This window comes from Etheostoma cragini, chromosome 23 (genome assembly GCF_013103735.1).
Source record: "Etheostoma cragini isolate CJK2018 chromosome 23, CSU_Ecrag_1.0, whole genome shotgun sequence".
NCBI lineage: Eukaryota > Metazoa > Chordata > Actinopteri > Perciformes > Percidae > Etheostoma > Etheostoma cragini.
The window spans coordinates 14,012,925-14,035,117 of record NC_048429.1 but is presented as its reverse complement, the minus strand read 5'-3'; the positions used below and the strand labels follow the sequence as shown (position 1 = coordinate 14,035,117).

At 40.8% G+C, this 22,193-nt stretch overlaps 3 protein-coding genes across 5 annotated transcripts in view; 1 reads left to right on the top strand and 2 right to left on the bottom strand.

Annotated features, from left to right (window-relative positions):
• atp23 (ATP23 metallopeptidase and ATP synthase assembly factor homolog) overlaps nucleotides 1–5,198 on the bottom strand; it is a 6,714-nt gene extending 1,516 nt beyond the window's left edge. The window contains exons 1-4 of the mRNA XM_034863503.1: nucleotides 4,844–5,198; nucleotides 4,564–4,609; nucleotides 1,644–1,725; nucleotides 1,053–1,190 (exon numbers count right to left, since the gene is read on the bottom strand). Coding sequence (XP_034719394.1) covers nucleotides 1,053–1,190; nucleotides 1,644–1,725; nucleotides 4,564–4,609; nucleotides 4,844–4,991 — 414 coding nt within the window. The 5' untranslated portion in view covers nucleotides 4,992–5,198. The remainder of the gene's footprint in view (nucleotides 1–1,052; nucleotides 1,191–1,643; nucleotides 1,726–4,563; nucleotides 4,610–4,843) is intronic.
• An 83-nt stretch (nucleotides 5,199–5,281) lies between these two features.
• Nucleotides 5,282–13,882, top strand: rpap3 (RNA polymerase II associated protein 3). 2 transcript variants are annotated; one of them, XM_034863486.1, is made up of 17 exons: nucleotides 5,282–5,492; nucleotides 6,044–6,204; nucleotides 6,315–6,485; nucleotides 6,578–6,688; nucleotides 6,772–6,899; nucleotides 7,196–7,317; nucleotides 7,399–7,469; nucleotides 7,601–7,735; nucleotides 8,138–8,265; nucleotides 8,350–8,471; nucleotides 8,807–8,877; nucleotides 9,046–9,138; nucleotides 10,267–10,466; nucleotides 10,973–11,159; nucleotides 11,917–12,014; nucleotides 12,135–12,235; nucleotides 12,322–13,882. In XM_034863486.1, exons 2-17 carry the CDS (start codon nucleotides 6,052–6,054, stop codon nucleotides 12,405–12,407), a joined length of 1,977 nt encoding a protein of 658 aa, XP_034719377.1. In that variant the 5' UTR covers nucleotides 5,282–5,492; nucleotides 6,044–6,051; the 3' UTR covers nucleotides 12,408–13,882. The 2 variants fall into 2 exon arrangements, with proteins under 2 accessions (XP_034719377.1, XP_034719376.1); XM_034863485.1 differs by lacking the exon at nucleotides 5,282–5,492 and adding an exon at nucleotides 5,669–5,828.
• A 74-nt stretch (nucleotides 13,883–13,956) lies between these two features.
• LOC117938698 (hemicentin-2-like) lies at nucleotides 13,957–21,937 on the bottom strand. Of its 2 annotated transcripts, XM_034863483.1 has the most exons (10): nucleotides 20,698–20,961; nucleotides 19,990–20,286; nucleotides 19,173–19,442; nucleotides 18,409–18,657; nucleotides 18,060–18,326; nucleotides 17,094–17,339; nucleotides 16,656–16,964; nucleotides 15,793–16,068; nucleotides 15,437–15,685; nucleotides 13,957–14,391 (listed from the first exon to the last, which is right to left on the bottom strand). In XM_034863483.1, exons 1-10 carry the CDS (start codon nucleotides 20,921–20,923, stop codon nucleotides 14,369–14,371), a joined length of 2,412 nt encoding a protein of 803 aa, XP_034719374.1. In that variant the 5' UTR covers nucleotides 20,924–20,961; the 3' UTR covers nucleotides 13,957–14,368. The 2 variants fall into 2 exon arrangements, with proteins under 2 accessions (XP_034719374.1, XP_034719375.1); XM_034863484.1 differs by lacking the exons at nucleotides 18,409–18,657; nucleotides 19,173–19,442; nucleotides 19,990–20,286; nucleotides 20,698–20,961 and adding exons at nucleotides 21,044–21,292; nucleotides 21,489–21,539; nucleotides 21,716–21,937.
• Between the last annotated feature and the right edge of the window lie 256 nt (nucleotides 21,938–22,193).

The window sequence follows — 22,193 nt, the reverse complement described above, 5'->3', positions numbered from 1 at the left end:
ATTGGCTGCTTAGAAATTAAGTGTTAACGAGCAGTTGGACAGGTGTACCTAATAAAGTGGCCGGTGAGTGTATATCGTCTTAGATTTTGAATATCATAATATGGCATAAGTGGTGTCTTTTAATGGTTTTACAAGCTGGATTACAGTAAAGCGATGTACTTTTATTTATTATTATATATCTAAAATATAAGTGTAAAGGTATTTTGTTAAAGCACCAATTGTTAACCCTGGAATATCGCTGCAATATCAATTTTGAGGTATATGGTCAAGAATATTGTGATGTCTGATTCTCTCCCTACCTTCATCCACAGAGATCCCTGCCCAATGGTCCTAAAACGTCCCAGTTGGATAGTAAATGCCGTAGATATATTCTTTGTAAATCTTTACAGTCATTACCCAGAAGAACCAAGCAGGCCTGCTTTATTGCACAATCCAAATCTCCTTAAAACGTCCACACATTTTGTGTGTGGCTTGCTAACTCCAATGTGGTGTTGTTTCCCGAAGCGAAGAGATTTTTACAACGGCACCACAGACAGCCCAAGGTTATGGGCAAACATGATTTATCCTGGATATTGTATATATATCCGCTTCCCTCAATCCAGACTAAAAGTGTGAAATTTGTTACCGGCTATTGAAAATTTTAAGATTTCTATTACATACATGTACACACACCTTATTGCCATATTAGTGGCGGTGACGGCGCAGTGGATATGACACATGCCTTTGGGGTGGGAGATCTGGATTCGATTCCCACTGCGATACATCAACCAGTGTGTCCTTAAGCAAGACACTTAACCCATGGTTGCTCCAGAGGCGTGCAACCTCTGATATATAGCAATTATAAGTCGCTTAAAAGTCAGCTAAATGACATGTAATGTATTGTAATTAAATTGCTTACTGCAAAACTTAACTGCTTTGAGTTTTTTTCCTGTACTTTGTCTTTATTTTGATAACAAAGAGAATGGGAATTGTAATTTTCTAACTGGTTCCATGGTAGAATGGGTTCTTGATGCCCAATCCTAACTGCAAAAAATGCACACATTGAGACTCACCTCAGAACAAGCTAGATGTCTGAAGTTGTTGAACCAGTCCACGTGGGCGCGGCAGTGGTCAAAGGCATGAATGAGCTCGTGTGTGACCACTCGGTTCATGTGGGACTGCTGGTGGATGTTGTTCTGACACAAAACGATCTGCAAACAAATTCCGATCACCATCACGTTGAGCATTCATATATTTCACCCCATCAGAACCTGCTTATGACTTTATAAACTGGACTGAAAATACTCAAAGATTCACCACACCCTGCTAGTTCCCTTTTCACCCCTCTGCCATGAAGCAGCAGGCTAGCAAGTATCACATCTAGATCCACCTATTTTTTTTTTTAAATGGCACTTCAATCAATAGGCCCTCATTAACAACTCTTTATCTGCTCTGCTTCCACAGCTACGTCTTCCTACACAGCGTCACTAAATGCACTTTATCTGATCTGTTGTTTACTTTGTGTATTTACACGTTGGTAGCTGCCCATGTGTCTTTGTTTAAATTTGCTGTTTTATTTGTATGTCTAGTCCTTGTCCCATACTGTCTTGTATTGTTCAAAATAAAAAGACTTGAATTTATTGCTGCAAAGATCTCTTTCTTACTTGAGAAGACTCTGCGTCAAAGCCACCGCTGACCGTCCCGTCACAGTCCTCACACGAGAAATGGCGCTCTTTAAACACTTTGCTGTGTTGAGAGGAGAAAGTAAACTTAGTCGGTTCCTTTGTAACAACACTTACAGTTCTTAAGTATACCAACTCAGCTTAAATTTAAATTTGTGCTGTCGGTTAAACGTGTTATTACCGGCGTTAACGCAAACTTTAACGATGTCATTTTCTTTTAACACAAGATTAACGTTATTCTTTTTGGCCTAGCAAACTTTGTAGTTTTTTGTTCACATGCTGTTGGAACAACTAGCAACGTTAGAAAAACTACAACACCACACCGGATCTAGCTAGACCGGAAACAAAACAACAGGCACGCAACACACACTTGTTTTGGGCTTGCGAGCTAGCGAAAGAACAGTAACGTTACATTTTGAGTGGATGGCAAGCGTGAGACGCCAAAATGGATGCCAATAAGATTCTAAATGGAAAGTTTACTTTTTAAAAGTTGCAAAGGGTTCCATTGCCAAGACCAAAGTGATCTGTGTGTTTTGTTGTAGTGAACTGAGCTTTCATCGCAGCACGTCTAGCATGAAATAGCACTGGATGGCCAAGCACACAGCTGATGTGAATTCTCTCCCCCTCCTCGTCAGAGTGTTTTTTTCATCCTTTTATTGATGGACAGTGTTACATTGTGTGAGACATTATTTGATTCAAGTGAGAATGTTACGTGTGAAATTGAACACCACAGTAGGCTATATGCCACTGTTCTTTTCAATTTAAGAAAAAAAAAAAAAACATTTTCACAAATCAAGCCGATCCACTTCCCCTTGTTGATAAGATCATTAAATTTAAAAATAAAATAATGGGCCAAAAATATATCAAGGGACATTTAGAATAGAAAAAAAATTGCAATTTATTGGGATTAACTGCGAGTTAACTAGGACATTATTGCGATTAAATATCTTAATCGTTTGACAGCACTAATTTAAATTACTGTTGAAATTGTTGTAAAGGTGTCAAAATGTTTCAATGAAGTGATGAGGGGAAAACAGGTGAAATGATCACATAAAAGACAACATTAGAGAAATGGAATATCAACTAGGAATTTGTATTTTGGTGCATATACAGTACTGTGCAAAAGTCTTAGGCAGGTGTAAAAAAATGCTGTTAACTAAGAATGCTTTAAAAAACAGAAGTGTTAATAGTTTATTTTCATCAGTTAACAGAATGCAGTGAAGAAACAGATGGTCAAATCAAATCCGTATTTGGTGTGACCATCCTTTGCCTTCACGACAGCATCAGTTTTTCTAGGTACACTTGCACCCAGTTTTTGAAGGAACTCGGCTGGTAGGTTGTCCCAAACATCTTGGAGAACTAACCGAAGATCTTCTGTGGATGTTAGCTACCTCAAATCCTTCTGTCGCTTCATGTAATCTCAGACACACTCCATGATGTTGAGATCAGGCCTCTGTGGGGGCCATGCCATCACTTCTAGGACTTCTTGTTCTTCTTTACACTGAAGATAGTTCTTAATGGGCACCCAGATAGCTCAGATGGTAGAGCGGAGGACAACATATAAAGGTTTACTCCTCAACGCAGCGGGCCCAGGTTCAATTCCAACCCTTTGCTGCATGTCATTCCCCTTCCCCTTCTCTCCCCCCCCCCCCTTTCATCTCTTCATCTGTCCTGTCAAAAAAAATTGTGGCCAATCATACACCTCCCTGCTGGTATTGCATGATGAATAATTATCTGCCTGTAGTTTTCATTATTGAGAACACCATCAGTCCTGACCAAATCTCCATCTCCATTTTCAGAAATTCAGCTCCAAACTTGCAAGGAACTTCCAGCATGCTTCACTGTTGCCTGCAGACACTTATTATTGAAGTGCTCTCCAGTCCTTTAGCGAACAAACTGCCTTCTGCTACAGACAAATATTTTATCATCAGTCCAGAGCACCTGCTGCCATTTTTCTCCACCCAAGTTCCTATGTTTTTGTGTAGTTGAGTTGCTTGGCCTCGCTTCCATGTCGGAGGTATGATGTTTTGGCTGCAACTCTGCCATGAAGGCCACTTCTGGACAGACTTCTCCGGACAGTAGATGGGTGTACCAGGGTCCCACTGGTTTCTGCTAGTTCTGATCTGATGCCATTGCTGGACCACTTCGGATTTTGAAGGGAAATAAGCTTGATGTGTTTTTTTATCTGCTGCACTAAGTTTCCTTGGCCAAACGCTGCATCCACGATCCTCAACGTTGCTTGACTTTTTGCAAGTGTATCTAAGAATTAATAGTGGTTTGAAGGCAAAGGGTAGTAACACCAAATATTGATGTGATTTAGATTTTTCTTTTGTTCGCTCACTTTTCATTTTGTAAATTGATTAAAATAAACAATCATCATTTATATTTTTGAAAGCATTCTTAGTTTACAGTATTTTTTCACACCTGGCTAAGACGTTTGCACAGTACTGTATATGTAGTAGATGCCCTAAAAATAAAACAGAAAAGGACACATTACATTTCATTTGAGAGGATTAGTTTGCTCCATCCAAAAAGCAATAATAAGGCTAAGCTTGTAAAACATTATTTAATTTAATGAATGTCATTATTTCTGTTACCTTGCTAGTTTGGGTATATCAACACTTATTTTTATCAAGTAAATATGGAATTCTATTTTCTTTGCCAGTTGTACCTATCAGGTAACAATGTTTTGCTTCTCTTACTGATTTTTGTTTGATACTTGAGAAGTTTTGCTTGGACTTAAAAAAAGCACAAAACCACAATAGCAGTAGTAGCATTTGCAAGACTAATCTGTTAACAAGGTCTGTGTGAACAGTCACAGGCATTTTGCAGTGGTGTGACTATAACAGTGGAAGGTTAATAATGATAAACACGTGTGCATTTTATATTAACTTATACGTACCAACCGGAACTTTTCATGGCACTGAGGAGGAGTTTGGCATACGGACCTGAGAGGAGAACAGGAACCAGTTAGAGCTGAATGGAGTTAGCTTTCAATGACAGAAACCACTGCTAGCTACATCATGAAGCTACATGCTATCTTCTCTGACAGCAGGGTTAAAACGTCTACATTGCACGGGTGTTTCAAATCACAAACCCATTTGACAGAAAGCTTATGGTCAGAAAAGATATCGGCTGTTCACTAATGACATGACATTCATTAGCCAGCTACTAGCACTCACTAGTTTCCATGGCGAGCTGCAACATGACCTGACACTTGTGGTTGAAAGTGAACAGGCTCTGCGTGATGGAGCTCCCCTTATTTTTTCCCATGTTTCTCTCCGGGAATAAATCATATCCATATTCCTCCTCTTGTTTAGACTGGTCCATTGTAGTAAATGTTGTCAACAATTTCGAAATGTATGCATAAAATCCCCTGGTTAGCTAGGTCCAGGCTAGGTCATCACTGTTTTGTAGCTAGATCACGTGGTCGTAAAAGGTCAAAGGTAATGAACGGGAATATTTATTGGTAATTTTATTGGTAGATAATTTATGAATAAAAAAGTCAGGACATATATTTCGCTTTAATGTAATATCAAGAAAACTATTAAAATGCTTTTTTTTTCAACGCAGTTTTGTTAGAGAGCAGTATACGGTATAGATCATCGATTCAGTGCGTGTATGCAAGTCGTCAGCTCCCAGTCGCAGTTTCCAGTTGTAGGTTCCCAGTGCACTGTTTGCAGGCAGTTACTCAAGCTATGAACCAGTTTCTTACACAAAAAGGCAAATGGGCCCAGGGGGACATTTGTGGGGTATTTTGTTTATACTGTTAAATAGTTTTGCCTGTTTTGAGGGGGAAAGCTAGCCTACTTTAACAGTGGGCTGTACCAGGTAAATTACAAAGAAACCACGAAAATGTTAACGTCCACAAATTTAAACTGACACCGAAGTTTAACGTTAGTTTCCTTTTCGGTTGGTTGTTTGCAGACTTTTACAAACTGACAAGTGAATAACATGTATTTGCAGTCAGTGATCTGTTTGTAATAGACGATCTTTGGTTACGCCCAACGCATGCTCAGCGGCGCAAAGGCTCATGGTACTTGGCTGTCATGGCTCCGAGCGTAAACAGAAAGCTGTGAAAAACGACACATTCTGTTGTAGTATTTAGCCAACTTAACTGCAGCTACATTTTATCTGTATTTATCACCCGGAATAAACACGTTTCAGGTACTTTACAAGGTTCACGTAGCTACAGAGCCACTTACATCTATTTGATTTGCTCTCAATGTTTGGTATTTCTGCTAGCTAAAGCTAGCTGTTAGCCGCAAAAGCATGACAGCGTAATTCTCGAGTTTTCCTCTTGGCTGCAACACCGACTTCAGGGCTACAACTACAGACAACACGTGTTAAGAATCTCTGCAAAACAAATGTCTGTTTCACAGGGAATAACATGTCCGGGGGAAACAAAGCCATTGAGTTACAGCTTCAGATGCGACAAAATGCGGAGGATGTGCAGCGCTTCATGACGGAGCTGGGGAGCTGGGAGGAAGACATAAAGAAGAAGGACGAAGAGCTGAGGACAGCAGGACTGCCGGAGTCCCAGGTTTTTCCCTGCTTTGCCCATCCATCCATCCATCCATCCATCTATCTCTGGAGCAGGTAATGTTCTGGATGATCAGTAGGTATCAGCAGCGTGTTGTCTCTTTGTTGTAGAAGAAGCTCCCACCTGTGCGCAACAAAGACTACAAAACCAAGATGAGGGAAAGGAAGAAGAAGAAGAAGAAGAAGGAGCCAACAAGCAATGGTGACGCCAAGTCAAAGGAGCCCAGTGAAGCCTCCAGGATAAAAGCCTACGACTATAGATCATGGGACAAGTTTGACGTGGTAGCTAATTCATGCTTATAACATATACTGAACATGATAAGCGGTAAAGTAGTGGAGTAGTTAACTTAATATGTATGATTCTGTGGTTGCAGGACAAAGCTTTGACAGAGATGGATAAGGAGGAAAGTCCTGCAGAGTCAAATGAGTCGGACTCTGAGGAAGCTACAGCTGATCAGGAGAAAGCGCTGGTTGAGAAAGAAAAGGTAAATTCTGTATGAGAAGTACTGCAATGTAAATAACTAATACATTACCCTTTCCTAAAGCAGATTATACTTATTATTTTCAGGGAAATGCGTTTTTCAAAGATGGGAAGTACGACGAGGCTATTGAGTGTTACACCAGAGGGATGTGTGCAGATCCTTACAACCCTGTGCTTCCCACTAACCGAGCCACCTCCTTCTTCAGACTCAAAAAGTACATTTTAATTTAAAAAAAAAAATGTTTTAAGTTTTGTTTCAGTAAATGCAACAACATCTAAAAGAATGTATGTGCATATATGTTTTGTTTCCCTGTAAGTCAGTGAGACTTTATGACAATCAAACTGAGCTGCTATGTTATCCCTTTTACATCATCTTTTTTATACTTTACTTACTATGCCTGAGATGTTGTCTGTATTTTCATCTGTCTTGTAGATCTGGTGAGCCAAAGAAAAATGTCCACCCTGGTGGGAAGTAAAGATTTATTCTATTCTATTGTATTTGTTTTTGCAGGTATGCCGTGGCAGAATCCGACTGCAACTTGGCTATAGCTCTGGACAGCAACTACTTCAAAGCGTACGCACGAAGAGGAGCAGCACGGTTTGCACTGAAGAAATATGAAGCTGCATTAGAAGGTGGCCAACTGGTAAAATGATTAAATCATCTGTTTTTAACTGAGTGCACTGAGATACCAACAAGAGCTTGTTTCTGAACAGATTACGAGATGGTTCTCAAGCTTGACCCCGGGAACACAGAAGCGCAGAATGAAGTCCAAAAAATCAAAGAGGTGAGTGTGAAAGGATCATTTTGGCTTTAGCCTCATTTCAGAATCAGCTGTGTTAACCAGGTATGCAGACACTTACATTTCCCAAGTCTTCTTCTCATTTCATTGCCTCCCTTTTCCCTGGCTGGTTTCAGACACTTGGGGATCAGGCACCAGCCGTCCCGAGTGAAGCCGCAGAGCCAGAAGAGGGTGCCGCAGCGTACCCCGAGCGGCAGAGGCTGATGGAGGAACAGCAGAGACGACAGGAGGCGGCTTTACAAAAAGACAGAGTGAGCTTTGCCACTTGTGCTGCTGCGTCCCTTTTGGACTCATCAGCTAACATTTCAGAGGCTAGTTAATAAAAAATAAGTTGAAAAATGTCCATGTGAGGAGTAACTTAATGTAGACATTTCAGTTTTATTTTGCCACTTTTAAGCTGGATGTGTTCTGGTTAAGGAGACTGCATGGTGGCCTACAGAGGCAACATTTAAGGACAGGTAAAGAGAGTGAGGTGTTTGACTGTTATTGTCTCCAAAAGTGAGAACCAGTCAGATAAATTGACTAAAGATACGTTTCTTTTTGGGCACAATGGACATTTTTAAGCTTCTGACTTTATAACATTTTTGTGAACTACTCAAGCTGTTGTTATTTTGGAAAATGGTTTTCCTAAGTTGTCTGAATGCGCCTTTCAGGGGAATGCTTATTTCAAAGAGGGGAAGTATGAAGCAGCTGTCGAGTGCTACAGCGCAGGCATGGAGGCGGACAGCATGAATGTCCTACTGCCCGCCAACAGAGCTATGGCCTTCATCAAGCTAGAGAAGTAAGCAGGACTTGTTCTTCATGTTAATGTGAAAATGCGTCCGTTAAAGAATATAAAATATGTATTTTTTTCTGTTTGCTGCAGGTATAAAGAGGCAGAGGAGGACTGCACCAAAGCCATTTTTCTGGACAGTACTTACTCCAAAGCTTTCCACCGTCGTGCCACCGCCAGAGTGGCTTTAGGGAAACTGGAGGAGGCCAAACAAGGTGCTGTGTAGAACAACACTGTCCTCCACAGGCTAACAGCGGCAACTACAAGTTTTCTAAATAATCTGTTTTTCTATAGTTGGTTTAATTGTTATCTTTACATATGCTGCAAAACTGGTCTTCTCTTTGAAGACTGTTCAAGTTCTGTTCATTTATAAATCAGCTTTCCCTCCGCATGCATTCAATGTGAGTTGTCATAAAACAAAAGTGCCAAAAATGTCATTAGAATTGCAGTGAAATAATATGAACATATACTGTGTATTGCTCATTGTTATAATGTGTGTGTGTGTGTGTGTGTGTGTGTTTGCTTGTGTGTGTGTGTGTGTGTGTGTCAGATTTTCAGGAGGTGTTGAAACTGGAACCAGGGAACAAGCAGGCCCTGAATGAGCTCCAGAAACTCCCGATTGTATGTTTTTCAAATCATCTACTCTGTTTCTATCCCCTCTGGTTATGAGCATCATCATAAATGCTTAATTTGCGATCCAACATACAGATGATTAATGGACACATCGGGCTTTATTAGGTCAGATCTTCTACTGACTTGACCTGTGATTTGTTATTGTCACTCTGTTAGGACGTGGCTTCCAGCGGCCTTCTCCAAACACCCGACGGCACACAGAGGAGAACAGTTCAGCCAATAGACAAACCAACACATCTGCGGTCAACTGTGAGTGTTTCTTCTTTGTAGAATGTCTCTTTTGATGGAAATAGTCAGCATTTTGCTACACCGAAAGCAGTAAAAGCAGAGATTAGTAGACTTCTGATGCTATGAACACTGATGGGATCCCACTGTATTCCAGGTAATAAAAAGTTTAGCTTTTAAAGCAGCGTTTTTATGGATCCCGCGCAACTTATAAGCAAGACCCGCCCTACAAAGCAGCCCGATTGGTTGGGGTTAAGCATTGACCACAAGTGGTTAAGGGTAGGATTACCAACTGGTCAGGGGATAGGACCTGAACAAATCGGGTTCCGTTACCTTGCATGAGCATGGAAGCCTGGCCAATAGTAGCCTGTGGATGCTATTGAAGGGCAGGTCCCTCCTGGAAATTGCGTGGGTTCCATAATAACATATAGAAGCAGGATAATATGCCGAGTTTACATTTCTGAAAGCATCCTTTAATAGATGAATCAATTTGTTGATTGACAGAAAATGTATCTATGACAATATTGACTCTTATTAGTTATTTTATTGACTTTTTAATACACTACTCTAGGAGGTTGTGGATAAATAGATAGATAGATAGATAGATAGATATTTATTGATTCCAAAAAAATGGGAAATTATAGTGTTACAGCAGCAAAATATCAGTCGCACAGAACATAAATATAAATGAAATAATAGGATACAATATACATACATGAAATAATAATAGGATAAAATACAAGAACAAATATTTAAAATATACACAAGTTGGGAATAGAAAATGTGCAACTGCTTAACTAGGTATGATAATTAGCCCTTGTCTCTATATTTGACATTTTTATATTGTAAAATATCAAGTAAACCATGGGGAAAAGTAGACTGATTGTTCTTGAAAGTAATGTGACAGTGAATGTTGACTTTATGCAGTTTTTACTTATTAACAAGTTGTCTGACATGCTTTTCCTATTGAGTAGCTCACTCCCCATGGTTACAGTATTATGTGTCCAGCAGGTGGCAGAATAGCCATCACTGTAGATGGAACATCTTTGATTCTGTCACATTGATTTTGGGGTCTCTTTACTAGAATTCCGACTAATCAGTGATCTGAAACATTTGGTTGTTGACTGATGCTGAACATCTAATGCTCTTCAGAAACCTCTGAGGAGGATCGATATTGAGGAAGTGAGTGGAAAAGTGACCGTGTCCGAGACGGAGTCAGGAGGGTCCAAGTCCTTGATCCAGGAAGTGATGAGGGAGGCCGGGGACCAATCCTCTCCACTGTCGACTTCGCCCAGCGCCAAGATGATCAAGATGGAGGAGCACGCAGAAGTCCCTTCAGAATCGTCTGAGCAGTTAGTTGCACCCCTTCCTCTATGTCAAAAGTATTGGTTACTTTGTTACTTAACTTGTCTGTGAAGCACTAAACGTTGCATTATTTTGTGGAATGACGTACTGATAATTCCCACCCGGTAAACAGATGTTCTGCCTTTGCATGAGAAGTTTCAGCGTCTCCAATCTGGAAAAGAGGTTTTAAGTTCCAAGTTGTAAAACCAAACAATAGAAAAACAGCTCTGTTCCAGCGACAGTTGCACTAATCAACAAGCTGCAAGAAACAATTCAGTTTGCACTGCCTGTTATTTGTGTATTTATTCATTCATTGGTTTTAGTTTTAAGTGTTTTAATCGTTTTTTATTAGATATTTTAGCATCCTGATTAACACCGGCGCAATTGAACTTGTATTGTTATTTATTGTCCCATTGTATGGTGTCTGTTGTGTCTTGTCAGCACTTTTTAAATTGTGCGACGAACTTACCTACGGGTACAAATACAGTAACCTGAACCTGCTTCGGTTCCCCAGAGTCCCTGCTAGCAGACAGACGGAACAACCCGAGCAGGAGGAAATGGTTCCTCCTACTGCTGTAGCATCAGTCAGCCCCTCCTCCACAGTAGATGAGCTGCCTTCTCCACCCACCAGCAGCTTCAAGCTGGAGGCCGACTTCCGCACCATCGGAAACCAGCCGGAAGTGATTTACAGATATCTGAGGGTGAGCTATTCACACTGTCATGTACTGGTGATTGTGAATGATACGCTGTCAGCACAGCGTTGGTATTGACTTATGCAATGAAATGGAACATTAAATGCAAATTCCGATCTGATGTCCACAGCAGTAATCTCATTTTAAATCACCTGCTAACACGGCTTGAATCTGAGATCTTACATTTTATGGAAAAGGCTAGGGGATTTGGATTACTTTGTTTCTGAAAGAATTTACTAAATACTAGGGCTGTTCCTCTGATAAGGCCTAAAATGCTGGTATCGGTCTGGGGAAGTAAAGGAGTTTATGCACCGATCTGATACCACGTAATAAAGCCCTAAAGAAAATCTGCATTAAAGTAGTTTATTTAGGTTCTTTTTCCATTATAACTGACTGTCAAACTGGATGATAAGAGTAAGGAGAAAAAAGTTCTGTGGCATTCATTTTTTGAGAGTTTAACCTGAGCCAGACCAACACCAAACATAACAAAACATCATATCACATCCATACAGGGATAGTAGTATACAGTTGTTAAAACGTAATAAAATATATGACACACTGGTATCGGATCAGTATTGGCCGATACGTCGGGATAAGCAAAAAGCAAAATAAATGATCGGACCATCTCTACAAAATACAAACTCTATGATGAACTGAATGAAGAAATCAGACTTGGTGCTGATTACCCAGCCCTAAAACATGGAGAGCCATCCATGGTTTTGTTTTAACTGAAGTTCTCAGGCTTCTTTCTGTTCTCGTCTTGCAGCAAATCAAGCCCGAGGCGTACGCAACCATTTTCCACAGCTCGCTGGAACCTGACATCCTCAATCAGATCCTGAGGACGCTGCATGCTTTCTATATCAAGTGAGTTCTAAAAGATTCTCTGAGAAAAAAGGAAATCTTAACCTGAAACAGGTTTTCTGTTTAGCACAGCCACATTACACATGTAGTACTATAGCGTACATTAACACCAGTCTTGTGCAGGAATGAAGCCCCGGTCGTCACGCTGGAGATCCTCAGGAGTCTAGCGAGTGTGAGGCGCTTCGACATGGCCGTCATGTTCCTGTCGTCCCCGGAGAAGAAAGGTGAAGTGCTGTTGCTGATGACTCATACTTTTCACCCACACATTCTATCATATTGATAATTGTCGTTGTACTTTGCTTTCTCCCAGTGGTTAAAGAACTGTTTGACTTCCTCCACCAAGCGGAGCTGGAGGGATCATCTGTCACAGCGTTACAGAAGAAGTACGGTGTGTGACGCTGCTGATTCTATAGACTTTTAGTTTCAACACACAGTGCTAGATTATTTTCAAAACCTATTATCTAATACAGAATAAACGTTCGTTCACTACATTTGTGCCATGGCCATGTGGAAACATGATGTCATCTACTTTCTGTCTTCATTGCATTTTTTTTATTTACTTATTGAAATTCCCACATTTTTTATTTCTATTTGGAATATGTTGCATTTTAGTGTAAAGGCTGAAAAAAAACAACAGAGACTTCCAGTGTAGAGTCATGTTCCTTATGCAAAAGCTGATGTCATTATTCATCGTGCTTTAAAAATATCAGCAACTTTAAAGTGCAAATCTATACGTTTCACTATTTGCTGCACAACTCTTGCCATATATCAGCATGTCAAAAAATAGTTTTGTCAGATAGCTATATCTTATAGAGGATTAACCAGAAGCCAAAGTTTAAGGATAATTTTGGAATTTTTAAACCAGGACCTTATTTTCTTATGTTTTTGTGTCTAAGTGACTGATGGTGAAACGCCATTTTATTGAAATGAGTCCAGTAGCGACCACTGCTTCAGCCAGGAGCTGCGATACAGGCTGCCACGTAATGCGTTTGTCCACCGTCAATTTCTGTCCACTAAAGAGATGTTTTCTACGTGTCTGACAACTTTGTGGGAAACATCCCTACAGGAATAGACCTTTTTGTTAAAGAGTAAGATCCACAGAAACAGCCCTGAAATTGCCATATTAGCCAAATTCACCAGATTTAAATGAACACACAGAGACAACATACTTTTCCATGTAAATCGGTGAATTATGGGTTTATTTTAACTAAACCAGAATGGTGATTGTTGAAGCAGTGGAGAGACGAACCAAGACCAATTTTATATTGTTTTTGTCTACTTTGGATAAATTGTGTTTTACGGTGATAAAATTATATTTATTTACATGGTGTCCGGTGGGTTTGGCTATTGCAATTTTATAGCTTTTTCATGTTAAACAAAAAGCTTCTTAATCTTTTAACAAAAAGGTCAACCTCTATAGGGATCCTTTCCATAATCTCAGCAAGCCTGTCCGTGGCAAAACGAGCACATTTTGTGGAAGGAATTTAAAAGTTTGCAATTGCCCTTTACCATTGCGTTGCACCTTGTTTTACCTTGCTTAAACTGGACCAATGGGAGATTGTTTCTCTCATCAGTCACAGACAATAGAAGATGGGGTCCAGGTTAGAAAAAAAAAATAAAGTTACCCTTTAAGAAGAAGTGTGAATTTCCAACTTTTCCAATACCTTTTGAATGAAGCACAAGTATGGATTGGTCTCGGTGAGTACTCTGCTCCGTTTGAATGTTCCTCCCATTCTTACAAAATAAAATGTATTGACTATACCAGCTCAGTTTGGCTGGAGAGGACTGTGTGAGAGATGAGTCAGGAGTATTTTGCAACTATGGGTGTTAGTCTCTTTTCAAAAACTGAACAAATAAAGGTGTATATTATAGTTTGCGTGTGGGTATTTCACCATCTCAGATGTGTAACATAGGTGATGAATTAGCACAAGACATTTAGAAAACATAAAGTAGTTCCTTGTTTATTAAGCATACTAGTGCATAGTGTTTGGCAAGACAAATGGAAAAACATCATGAAAGAAAACGAGATTAGCCTTGTGTAATTAAAAACTGATAAATGCATCACTCACACACACAATTCATATGTCCTTTCTCTATATCCATCTAATCTTGTTCAGGGTCATAAAGTGGTTGGAACCTGTCCCAGCATGCATTGTCCTAAAGTCAGGGAAACACCCGCTTCAGGGTGCCAGTTCATCACAGTCACAGTAAATGATGCTTGAGCAAATACAGCCTTAGTGTCATTAATAAAAAAGATTACCAAACTATAATTGTATTTCAAAGATTGTTAAACTATAACTCTGCTCAGAGCATTTGCAGTTTGGGAGAATACAGTTGAAAAATGTTCTTCCAGTGTCTTAACATCCACACCAGTGAGGATCTGCAGGGGAAAAAACATGAATATGAGTCATACAACATCTATAAAGTACAGGTGAAACTCAAAAAAATAGCACATGGTGCAAAAGTTCATTCATTTCAGTAATTCAACTTAAAAGGGGAAACTAATATATCATATGAACTCATTACATGCAAAGTGAGATATTTCAAGCCTTTATTTGAAATCGTCTGCTAAAGGAAGCATAAAGTACTTTCAAATGTCCTGGTAGACGGCTGCCCTGACACTGGACTTAATAAAGCACAGTGGACCAACACCAGCAGAGGACATGGCTCCCCAAACCAACACAGACTGTCGAAACTTCACTCTGGACTTCAAGCATCTTTGGATTGTGTGCCTCTCCATTCTTCCTCCATACTCTGGGACCTTTGTTTCCAAATGAGATGCAAAATTTGCTCTCATCAGAAAAGAGGAGTTTGTACCACTGGGAAACAGACCAGTTCTTTTTTTCTTTAGCCCAGGTAAGACGCTTCTGACGTAGTTTTTTGTTCAGGAGCGGCTTGACAAGAGGAATACGACATTTGAAGCCCATGTCCAGGACCCGTCTGTGTGTGGTGGCTCTTGATGCAGTAACTCCAGCCTCAGTCCACTCCTTGTGAAGCTCCCCCACACATTTGAACGGCCTTTTCCTGACAATCCTCTCCAGGCTACGGTCGTCCCTGCTGCACCTGCACCTTTTTCTTCCACACTTTTCACTTCCGTTTAACTTTCTATTATTGTTGCTTTATTCGGCACTTTGAGAACATCCAACTTCCTTTGCAATTACCTTTTGAGGCTTTCCCTTCTTGTGGAGGGTGTCAATGATGGTTTTCTGCACAACTGTCAGGTCAGCAGTCTTCCCCATGATTGTGAATTCCACTGAACCAGACTGAGATATCAATCAAAGGCTCAGGAACCCTTTGCAGGTGTTTTGGATTAATTAGCTGATTATAGTGTGATACTTTGAGCCTACAATACTGAACTTTTGCACCATATGCTAATTTCTTTATGCTCACCTGTACGTCTAAACACACTCAAACCTCCAGCCTACCTGAGACACTGAGCGTCTGGTGGACAATCACCGTCTTCCCGGTGAATGTGTTCTCGGCCTGGCAGCTGATGGGTTCTTCGGAAACCTGACGGTTCACGGTGATATCAATCCCACTACCGGTCACGGTCTTCCCGTACAAGGTCCACTTAAAGCTGCAGGAAGGGGTGCACTCGGCGGAGCACGTAAAGCTCGCTGTGACCCCAATTTCAAGAGTATCTGGTCCTTTAATGATCACATTCCTAGGCCCATCTGTAAGACACAATCCACATGTACAAGCCAAAAGAATTAGAAGATATGCAGAAAAGTTAATCAGTCTTTTTAAGTGGAATCATTTCTTCCTTCTGATATTTGCTTACCAGGCACCACCACTGTGGTCTCAGCTGTTCTGTTTTTCTTTGTCACCGGGTTAAGAGCAATACAGGTGAGGGTGTTCTCGTATGGAGGTGTTACAGGTGTGAAGAGTATTGAGGCATTTGTAGCCAGGAGCGAGCCTCTGTAAAACCAGTTGATGGAGCAGGCGGGGAAGCAGTCAGTTGAACACTGCAGCTCTGTTGTGGATCCAGGCTGAGTGAACATCATCTCACCCACCGACTGTTTGTCCGGTTTCACAATCAGCACCTCATCTGGCCCATCTGGGTAGTAACATAACGTATTGAGTAATGGAACTAATTGGGTAGTCAACACATTCTATTACCAGTACCTTAAAGAAATACTTAAATTTTTGATGTGAAGATTAATACCACTGTCATGTTTGGATGTTAAATATTAGGGCTGGGACAATATACTTTTTTTCCCGATTAGATTCTTTAACTATACATGGCTGTCGATTGGAGTTTCATTAATTGTGATTCTAGTAGTATTGCAATTTGATAGTATTGAGTATTGGGATTTTCTTTTCTTCATTGAACAAAAACAAAAGCTGAATAAAACACTTCTGGAGACAAAATATCATGAGACATTTTCTAAAAACTACTTGTTTTCTAAAAAGAGTGCACATCACATGTCAGTCAGTCTGACATTTATTTCATTTGTAAAGAAGTGCATAACATGGATTTTCTGCATTTACTGCTTTGCTGGAAACGAATATGATGTAGTCACGTAAAATCGTTGATATATAGTTCATGATGGGCCAGGCCTGGCAAATCCCTGCTTCTAGGCCAAGAAATAACAATGAAAGGGTTGACAAGTGCCTTGAGTTTCCTGACCCTGCTATACTCACAGTTTACTTGCATCAGGTAGCCAAAAGACAGGATGGGGGTTCCACCCTCAAGTGCTACCAATGGGTTGGTTGTGAGGTTCCCCGTCTCCACTACTAAACATTTGTATACCCCATCATCCTCTCGCAAGAGAGAGGTGAAGGTCATTGTGGTGTTGTCAGGGGAGAAATGCACTCTGTTAGAGACTGTCATTTGCCATTCATTCTTGAACCATGTGATGGAGGCTGGATCCTGGGGGCCAACACACTGCAGAGAGAAAGGCCCGCCTGCAACCGGCAGGGCCTGTGAGCCGGGGCGCACTGAAAATGGGTCTGTGCAGAAAGAATATTAAAATAGAACATAAGTGACAGCAAAAGTGCGGAATATTGCTAGTTTACTATACTAACAACATCATAAACTCTAGTTGGGAAATTGCAGTGAATGCAATATCACAGACTCACCAATGACAGTGAGGTTCTTGGTGGCGCTGATAGTGGCGTGAGAAATATTGTTGGTTGCCTCACAGGTCAGAGTCCCAGTTTTAGAGTAGTCACTAATAGTGATCTGCAGCTGATCGCCCTCGTAAGTCGTCCCCATGAACGTCCAAGTGAACACACAGGATGGAGAACATGTGGCATAGCATGTGAATGTGTACATTTTTCCAATTGCCACGGCACTAGCACCAGCAATGTTAATGTTGAATAAACCTAGAGAAGGAGATGACAAATGACCCGTTGATGTATCATGCTCGTTTTACAGGGTTACAGCAAAATGTGGGCAATCAAAATGTCATCAAATTCAGATATTGGATCAGTATCATTTATAGATTATCACATGGGTGTAGTAAATTGCAATTAGGGTTTGATACAACTTGTGATGAGGACTATAAAACTGGAAAAAGTGGAAGGGGTGATGTATTTTTACCCATTCTTGTTTCTATTTCATCTTCAATCTTACTTAACACAGCAACATGGGACTCCTGGATGATGACGTAACAATCCTATAGAGTTGTGTAATGACCACCAGTTTGAAGCAGTTTCTGAGAAATCATGTTTCTCATCAGAATTTTGCATGGTGGACGGGTCTAAAAACTATAATACTAATTCATTTAGTTTGCTGTTGCCATATTGAAAAGGCCATTCAGAGCACAGCGGACGCAAATTCTAAATTCTTGTTGCTAAAATGCTTTAGAGTTAAATGTAGAGTCCTAATAAGCTTCTACCTTGTTTTTAGATGTACACAGGCTTGGATCTTTGACTTTTTAATAAAATAGCTGTAGAAGTGTTCTGAGTATCATGTAACATTATCTATGGGGGGAAATTAATGGTACTTTCACTTCCAGAATCACGGGCATATGAAATAGCTGCTCTCATTTCACAACTCTGTTGATTGTTGATTCTCATCAGAGGTTAATTCCTCTCACTTACTTGCCACCTGCAGTTGCAAAGCCCTATAGATGTAGTGATTTGAAGCCGTGTCCTGGGCCTTACAGATCAGAGTGTCAGAGCCAACAAAACCAGCAGGTGGAGTGACAGAAATGGTGTTGCCCTGTGTAGTGCTGAACCTCTCCCATTCTCGGTCAAAGATCCAAGAGTAGCTGCAGGACGGGTAGCAGTCAGCTGAGCAAGTGAAGTTGGAAGCAACTCCTGCGGTCAGAAAGGCTGGACCGCTGATCTGTACGTTTGACGGTCCAGCTGAAAAGGTAGAAATTGGTTAAGGGCATTCCTCCTTTAAAAAAAAAAGTATGAGCTTGAATCCTTTTTTTCCCGTTATTACCTGTCACTAGCAGTGTCTTTTGGGCAGTGACTGATATTCCTGAAGCTGGATTGAGTGCGGTGCAGGTCAGGTTTTGTGTTGGCATTTCTTCATCAAAATGCAAGCTGAGATTGGAGCCATGATAGGTCGCATTACCCCTGTTCCAGGTGAACTGGCATGTTGGGTGACAGCTGGCTGAGCACTGGAAATCATACGCTATTCCAACAGTCGTTACGCCGGGCCCACTGATCGCCACTGAAGATGGCCCGTCTGCGGTTAGAGAGGGAGCAGATGGATAAACAGATAGGCCTCTTTAAAAGTGTCATTGATTCACGATTTTACTTTCTATTGTTTGACAAGGAAAAGTAATTTGTCAATAAAGAAATAGATGCAAAATACTTAAATAGGCGTGCATGAAAGCTATTACTCATGTGTGGCTTGCACATAAATTTAAATTATGATTCATCACTTGTAGACATTTTATTTATTGCATGAATTAAATTTAAAGAGGAGACACTGCAGGGAAATAGGGAAATTGTTTAGATCAACAAATATATACATGAAGCTTCACTAGTAGATTACTTACATTAAGACAATCATCCTTTGTTTTTTGAAACATGGTAATATTCAAATGAGGCATTAACTATTGCTAACTTGTGGTGAATTTAGGAAAAATGTACAGGCGCAAATAGACAAAGTGTGGTGAAATAAACACCTATAATATATTTTTGCCTCTGGCGTCTCCCGTTAAGTGTGGATTTGACTGATGGCCCTTGAATACTCACAGTCAACTTGCATGTTGTAGCCAACGGACTGGATGGACACCTCCTCTGCCACCACACATTGGTATAAACCTTCATCTGCCTGCAGGAGAGGACTGAAGGTGACGGTGGTGTTGTCAGGAGAGAAAAGCACTCTCTCAGATGCTGCCATTGGCTGTTTGTTCTTCAGCCATGTGATGGAGCCCGGGTTCTGAGAGCCAACACACTGTAGAGAGAAAGACTTGCCTGCCACTGGCAGCGGGGTCTGGGAGCTGGGGCTCACTGAGATGGGGTCTTTACAGGGAGAATATTTAAAACACTGAGCATTAACATAAGATAAGAAAAGATACAATAGAATTTATTGATCCCACACTGGGGAAATCTCCCGGTCACTGCAGCTCAAAAACAATTCACACACATCAGACTGATAAACCGTGCAATTACATATGTGACTGTGCAATAATGTATATCCATTTTATTATCTAAGAGTTATTCTTTTCACGTATTCAATGTTTGTTTATCTGTGTCTTGTAATTTTCCCCCTATCACTTGCTGCTGCATCTGTGGGAATTTCCCCATTGTGGGATTTGGAATCTTGAATTTTGAAAAAAACAAATACACATTAAATGGACATAGGAAAAACATACAAAAAGTATTATGAGAAATAAAAACAAAATAGAACAAAAGTAATCATAATAATACTAGTAATATGTACACTATTAACACCGTATTATGTACAAGCAGAATTAAAATATAAAAATAGATGCGATGAACATCAAAGACTTGATGCAATGATGTCATATCAATGACAAAATCAAGCTGCAAGTAATATCAGACTCACCGATGACTGAGAGGTGAATAGTGGAGGTGATAGTGGTGTTGGTCAAAACGTTTGTTGCCTCGCAGGTCAGAGGCTCAATTTTAGAGTAGTCACTGAAAGTGATCTGTAGGTGACTGGCAAACTCTGTCTTCACCCCCTGATGCAGGATGGGGATCTGGACCTGGTCCCCATAGAGAGTCTTCCCCATGTACTGCCACACAAAGTTGCAGATTGGGACGCACACGGCTTGGCATATGAACCAGTACTGCTTTCCCATGGTCACTGTACTGTCGCCAACAATGCTGATGTCAGATGTGACTAAAGGAGGAGTTTGTGGGAAAATAGGTTTGAATGCGTTGTGCTCATTTCACAAAGTTACACCAGAACATGAATTCCATAAAAAAAATGTAAAAATATTCCCAAACACAAGGTCCACTTTTTAAAGATCTTGTGACTGCATCTCATAGCCTTCATCAGCAACTGGTTTTATTTTGGGGCTAAAAAACAGAAAGTGCATTTGTCACATGCTTAAATGTAGTGGGACAGCTGAAGTAACAAGCAAGTAAACTATTTTGAATCAACATTTTAAATCAAACAATTTCCCTGGCTTACAGTAAGCACCCATTTTATTCCATGTAATCCCATCCAATATAAACCATGGGGGTTGACTTCTATTGTAAGCTACTTATGGATTGTTATTTCTCATTCGACGTGGGTTCTTCCACATACTTGCCACCGGTAGCGACACAGTCGTAGAGATGTACAGATGTGAAACGGTGTCCTCAGCCTGACAGATCAGACTTTCCCTGAGGACAGTACTGGCAGCTGGAGTGACAGGAATAGTGTTGCCCTGTGCAGTACTGATCGGCTCATTTTCCCAGACAATGGTCCATGAGTAGCTGCAGGATGGGTAGCAGTCAGCTGAGCAGGTAAAGATAGATGCAACTCCGTACATCAGAAAGGCTGGACCACTGATCTGTATGTTCGACGGTCCAGCTGAGAAAAATAGATTTGATTAAAGAGTTTGCTGTTAAGGGAAGTCATGAATTTGAATTCACATTGGTCATTCATTCACCTGTCACTTGCAGCGTCTTTTGGACAGAGGCAGACCTCCCCGTTTCAGGGTTGACCACTGTGCAGGTCAGGGTCTGTGTTGAAACTATCTGCAGCAGCTGCAGGCTCAGTTCAGGCCCCTGAGTGATCTCATCACCTCTGATCCAGCTGTACCTGCAGTCTGGGTAGCATTCCGCCATGCACTGGAAACCATATGGGATTCCCACCGTCACTACATCCACCCCGTCAATCTCCAGGGAGGATGGCCCGTCTGCATGGGCCGGTAGAACACACTTCACTTTATTTCTTTTTTTTTTCAATTAAAGAACATTCAAGGAAAGTGAAGCTTTTAAATGAAGACTGTGATGCAACACACAGGACCAAGATTAGAAAGAACAAAGAAAGTTTGTTCTTAAACATTTTAACACAATAGTTATGGGTCAGATTCAGAATCAAAAGGATCTTACATGAAATGTCCCCCATAGTTCCACTGTTCTCAGTTTCACTGGCAGAAAATCCTTGGATATGAGAAAAGAGAAGACATTATCATTCAGTTTCTGCCATTTTTTTTTTTGCCACAGCATGTAAATAGATCAACAAGCATGTAATTAAATCTTCATAAAAATGTCTAAAATGATTAGCATTGAACTCATTCTGCTAAACCAGAGGAGGATCCAGTGGGGCAGCCTCTTACCTGCCAGGCAGGTGAGAAACAGCAGCAGACAGGCGGAGGGAGGATCCATGGTACTGCAGACAGTCTGAACAACTCTCCTCCTTCTCATAACCATCCACACTCTTATAACGCATGGTAGGAAAGGCCTTGCCCACTCTTATCACTGTGCTCGTACAGAACACAGACAACAAATGACCTAATGTCACTGTGAAAGGAGGGCAGCATGTAGGTTATCAGCTGGCTTTATTCTCTGCAAAGGGTGTGCATGCAAGCAGCTGACATACAGAACAGTGTAGTTTGGACTTCTGTGAATTGTGGTTTCTTTTGTGTCTGGCCTGCACACTTGATGCGGGTCAGACAATGCAGCTTTCTCTGTTTTTCAAATCAGCCTGTCTTTGATAGAAAGAAAGACTCAATTTATCGTAAAATCTTGATAAAGTGCAACTCCAGCTGCCGGCCAGATCTGATATGGTTTACTGATTTCTTTGTAGTTCTATTC

Coding starts and splice junctions, on each gene's coding strand:
- rpap3 (XM_034863486.1), top strand. CDS start 6,052: ATGTCCGGGGGAAACAAAGCCATTGAGTTACAGCTTCAGATGCGACAA. Junction 7,470..7,600: donor AAGTCCAAAAAATCAAAGAG/GTGAGTGTGAAA, acceptor GGCTGGTTTCAG/ACACTTGGGGATCAGGCACC. Junction 8,472..8,806: donor ACTGGAGGAGGCCAAACAAG/GTGCTGTGTAGA, acceptor TGTGTGTGTCAG/ATTTTCAGGAGGTGTTGAAA.
- LOC117938698 (XM_034863483.1), bottom strand. CDS start 20,923: ATGTACGGAGTTGCATCTATCTTTACCTGCTCAGCTGACTGCTACCCA. Junction 18,658..19,172: donor CTACAACATGCAAGTTGACT/GTGAGTATTCAA, acceptor CTCTAACCGCAG/ACGGGCCATCTTCAGTGGCG. Junction 16,965..17,093: donor CAAGAACCTCACTGTCATTG/GTGAGTCTGTGA, acceptor CTTTCTGCACAG/ACCCATTTTCAGTGCGCCCC.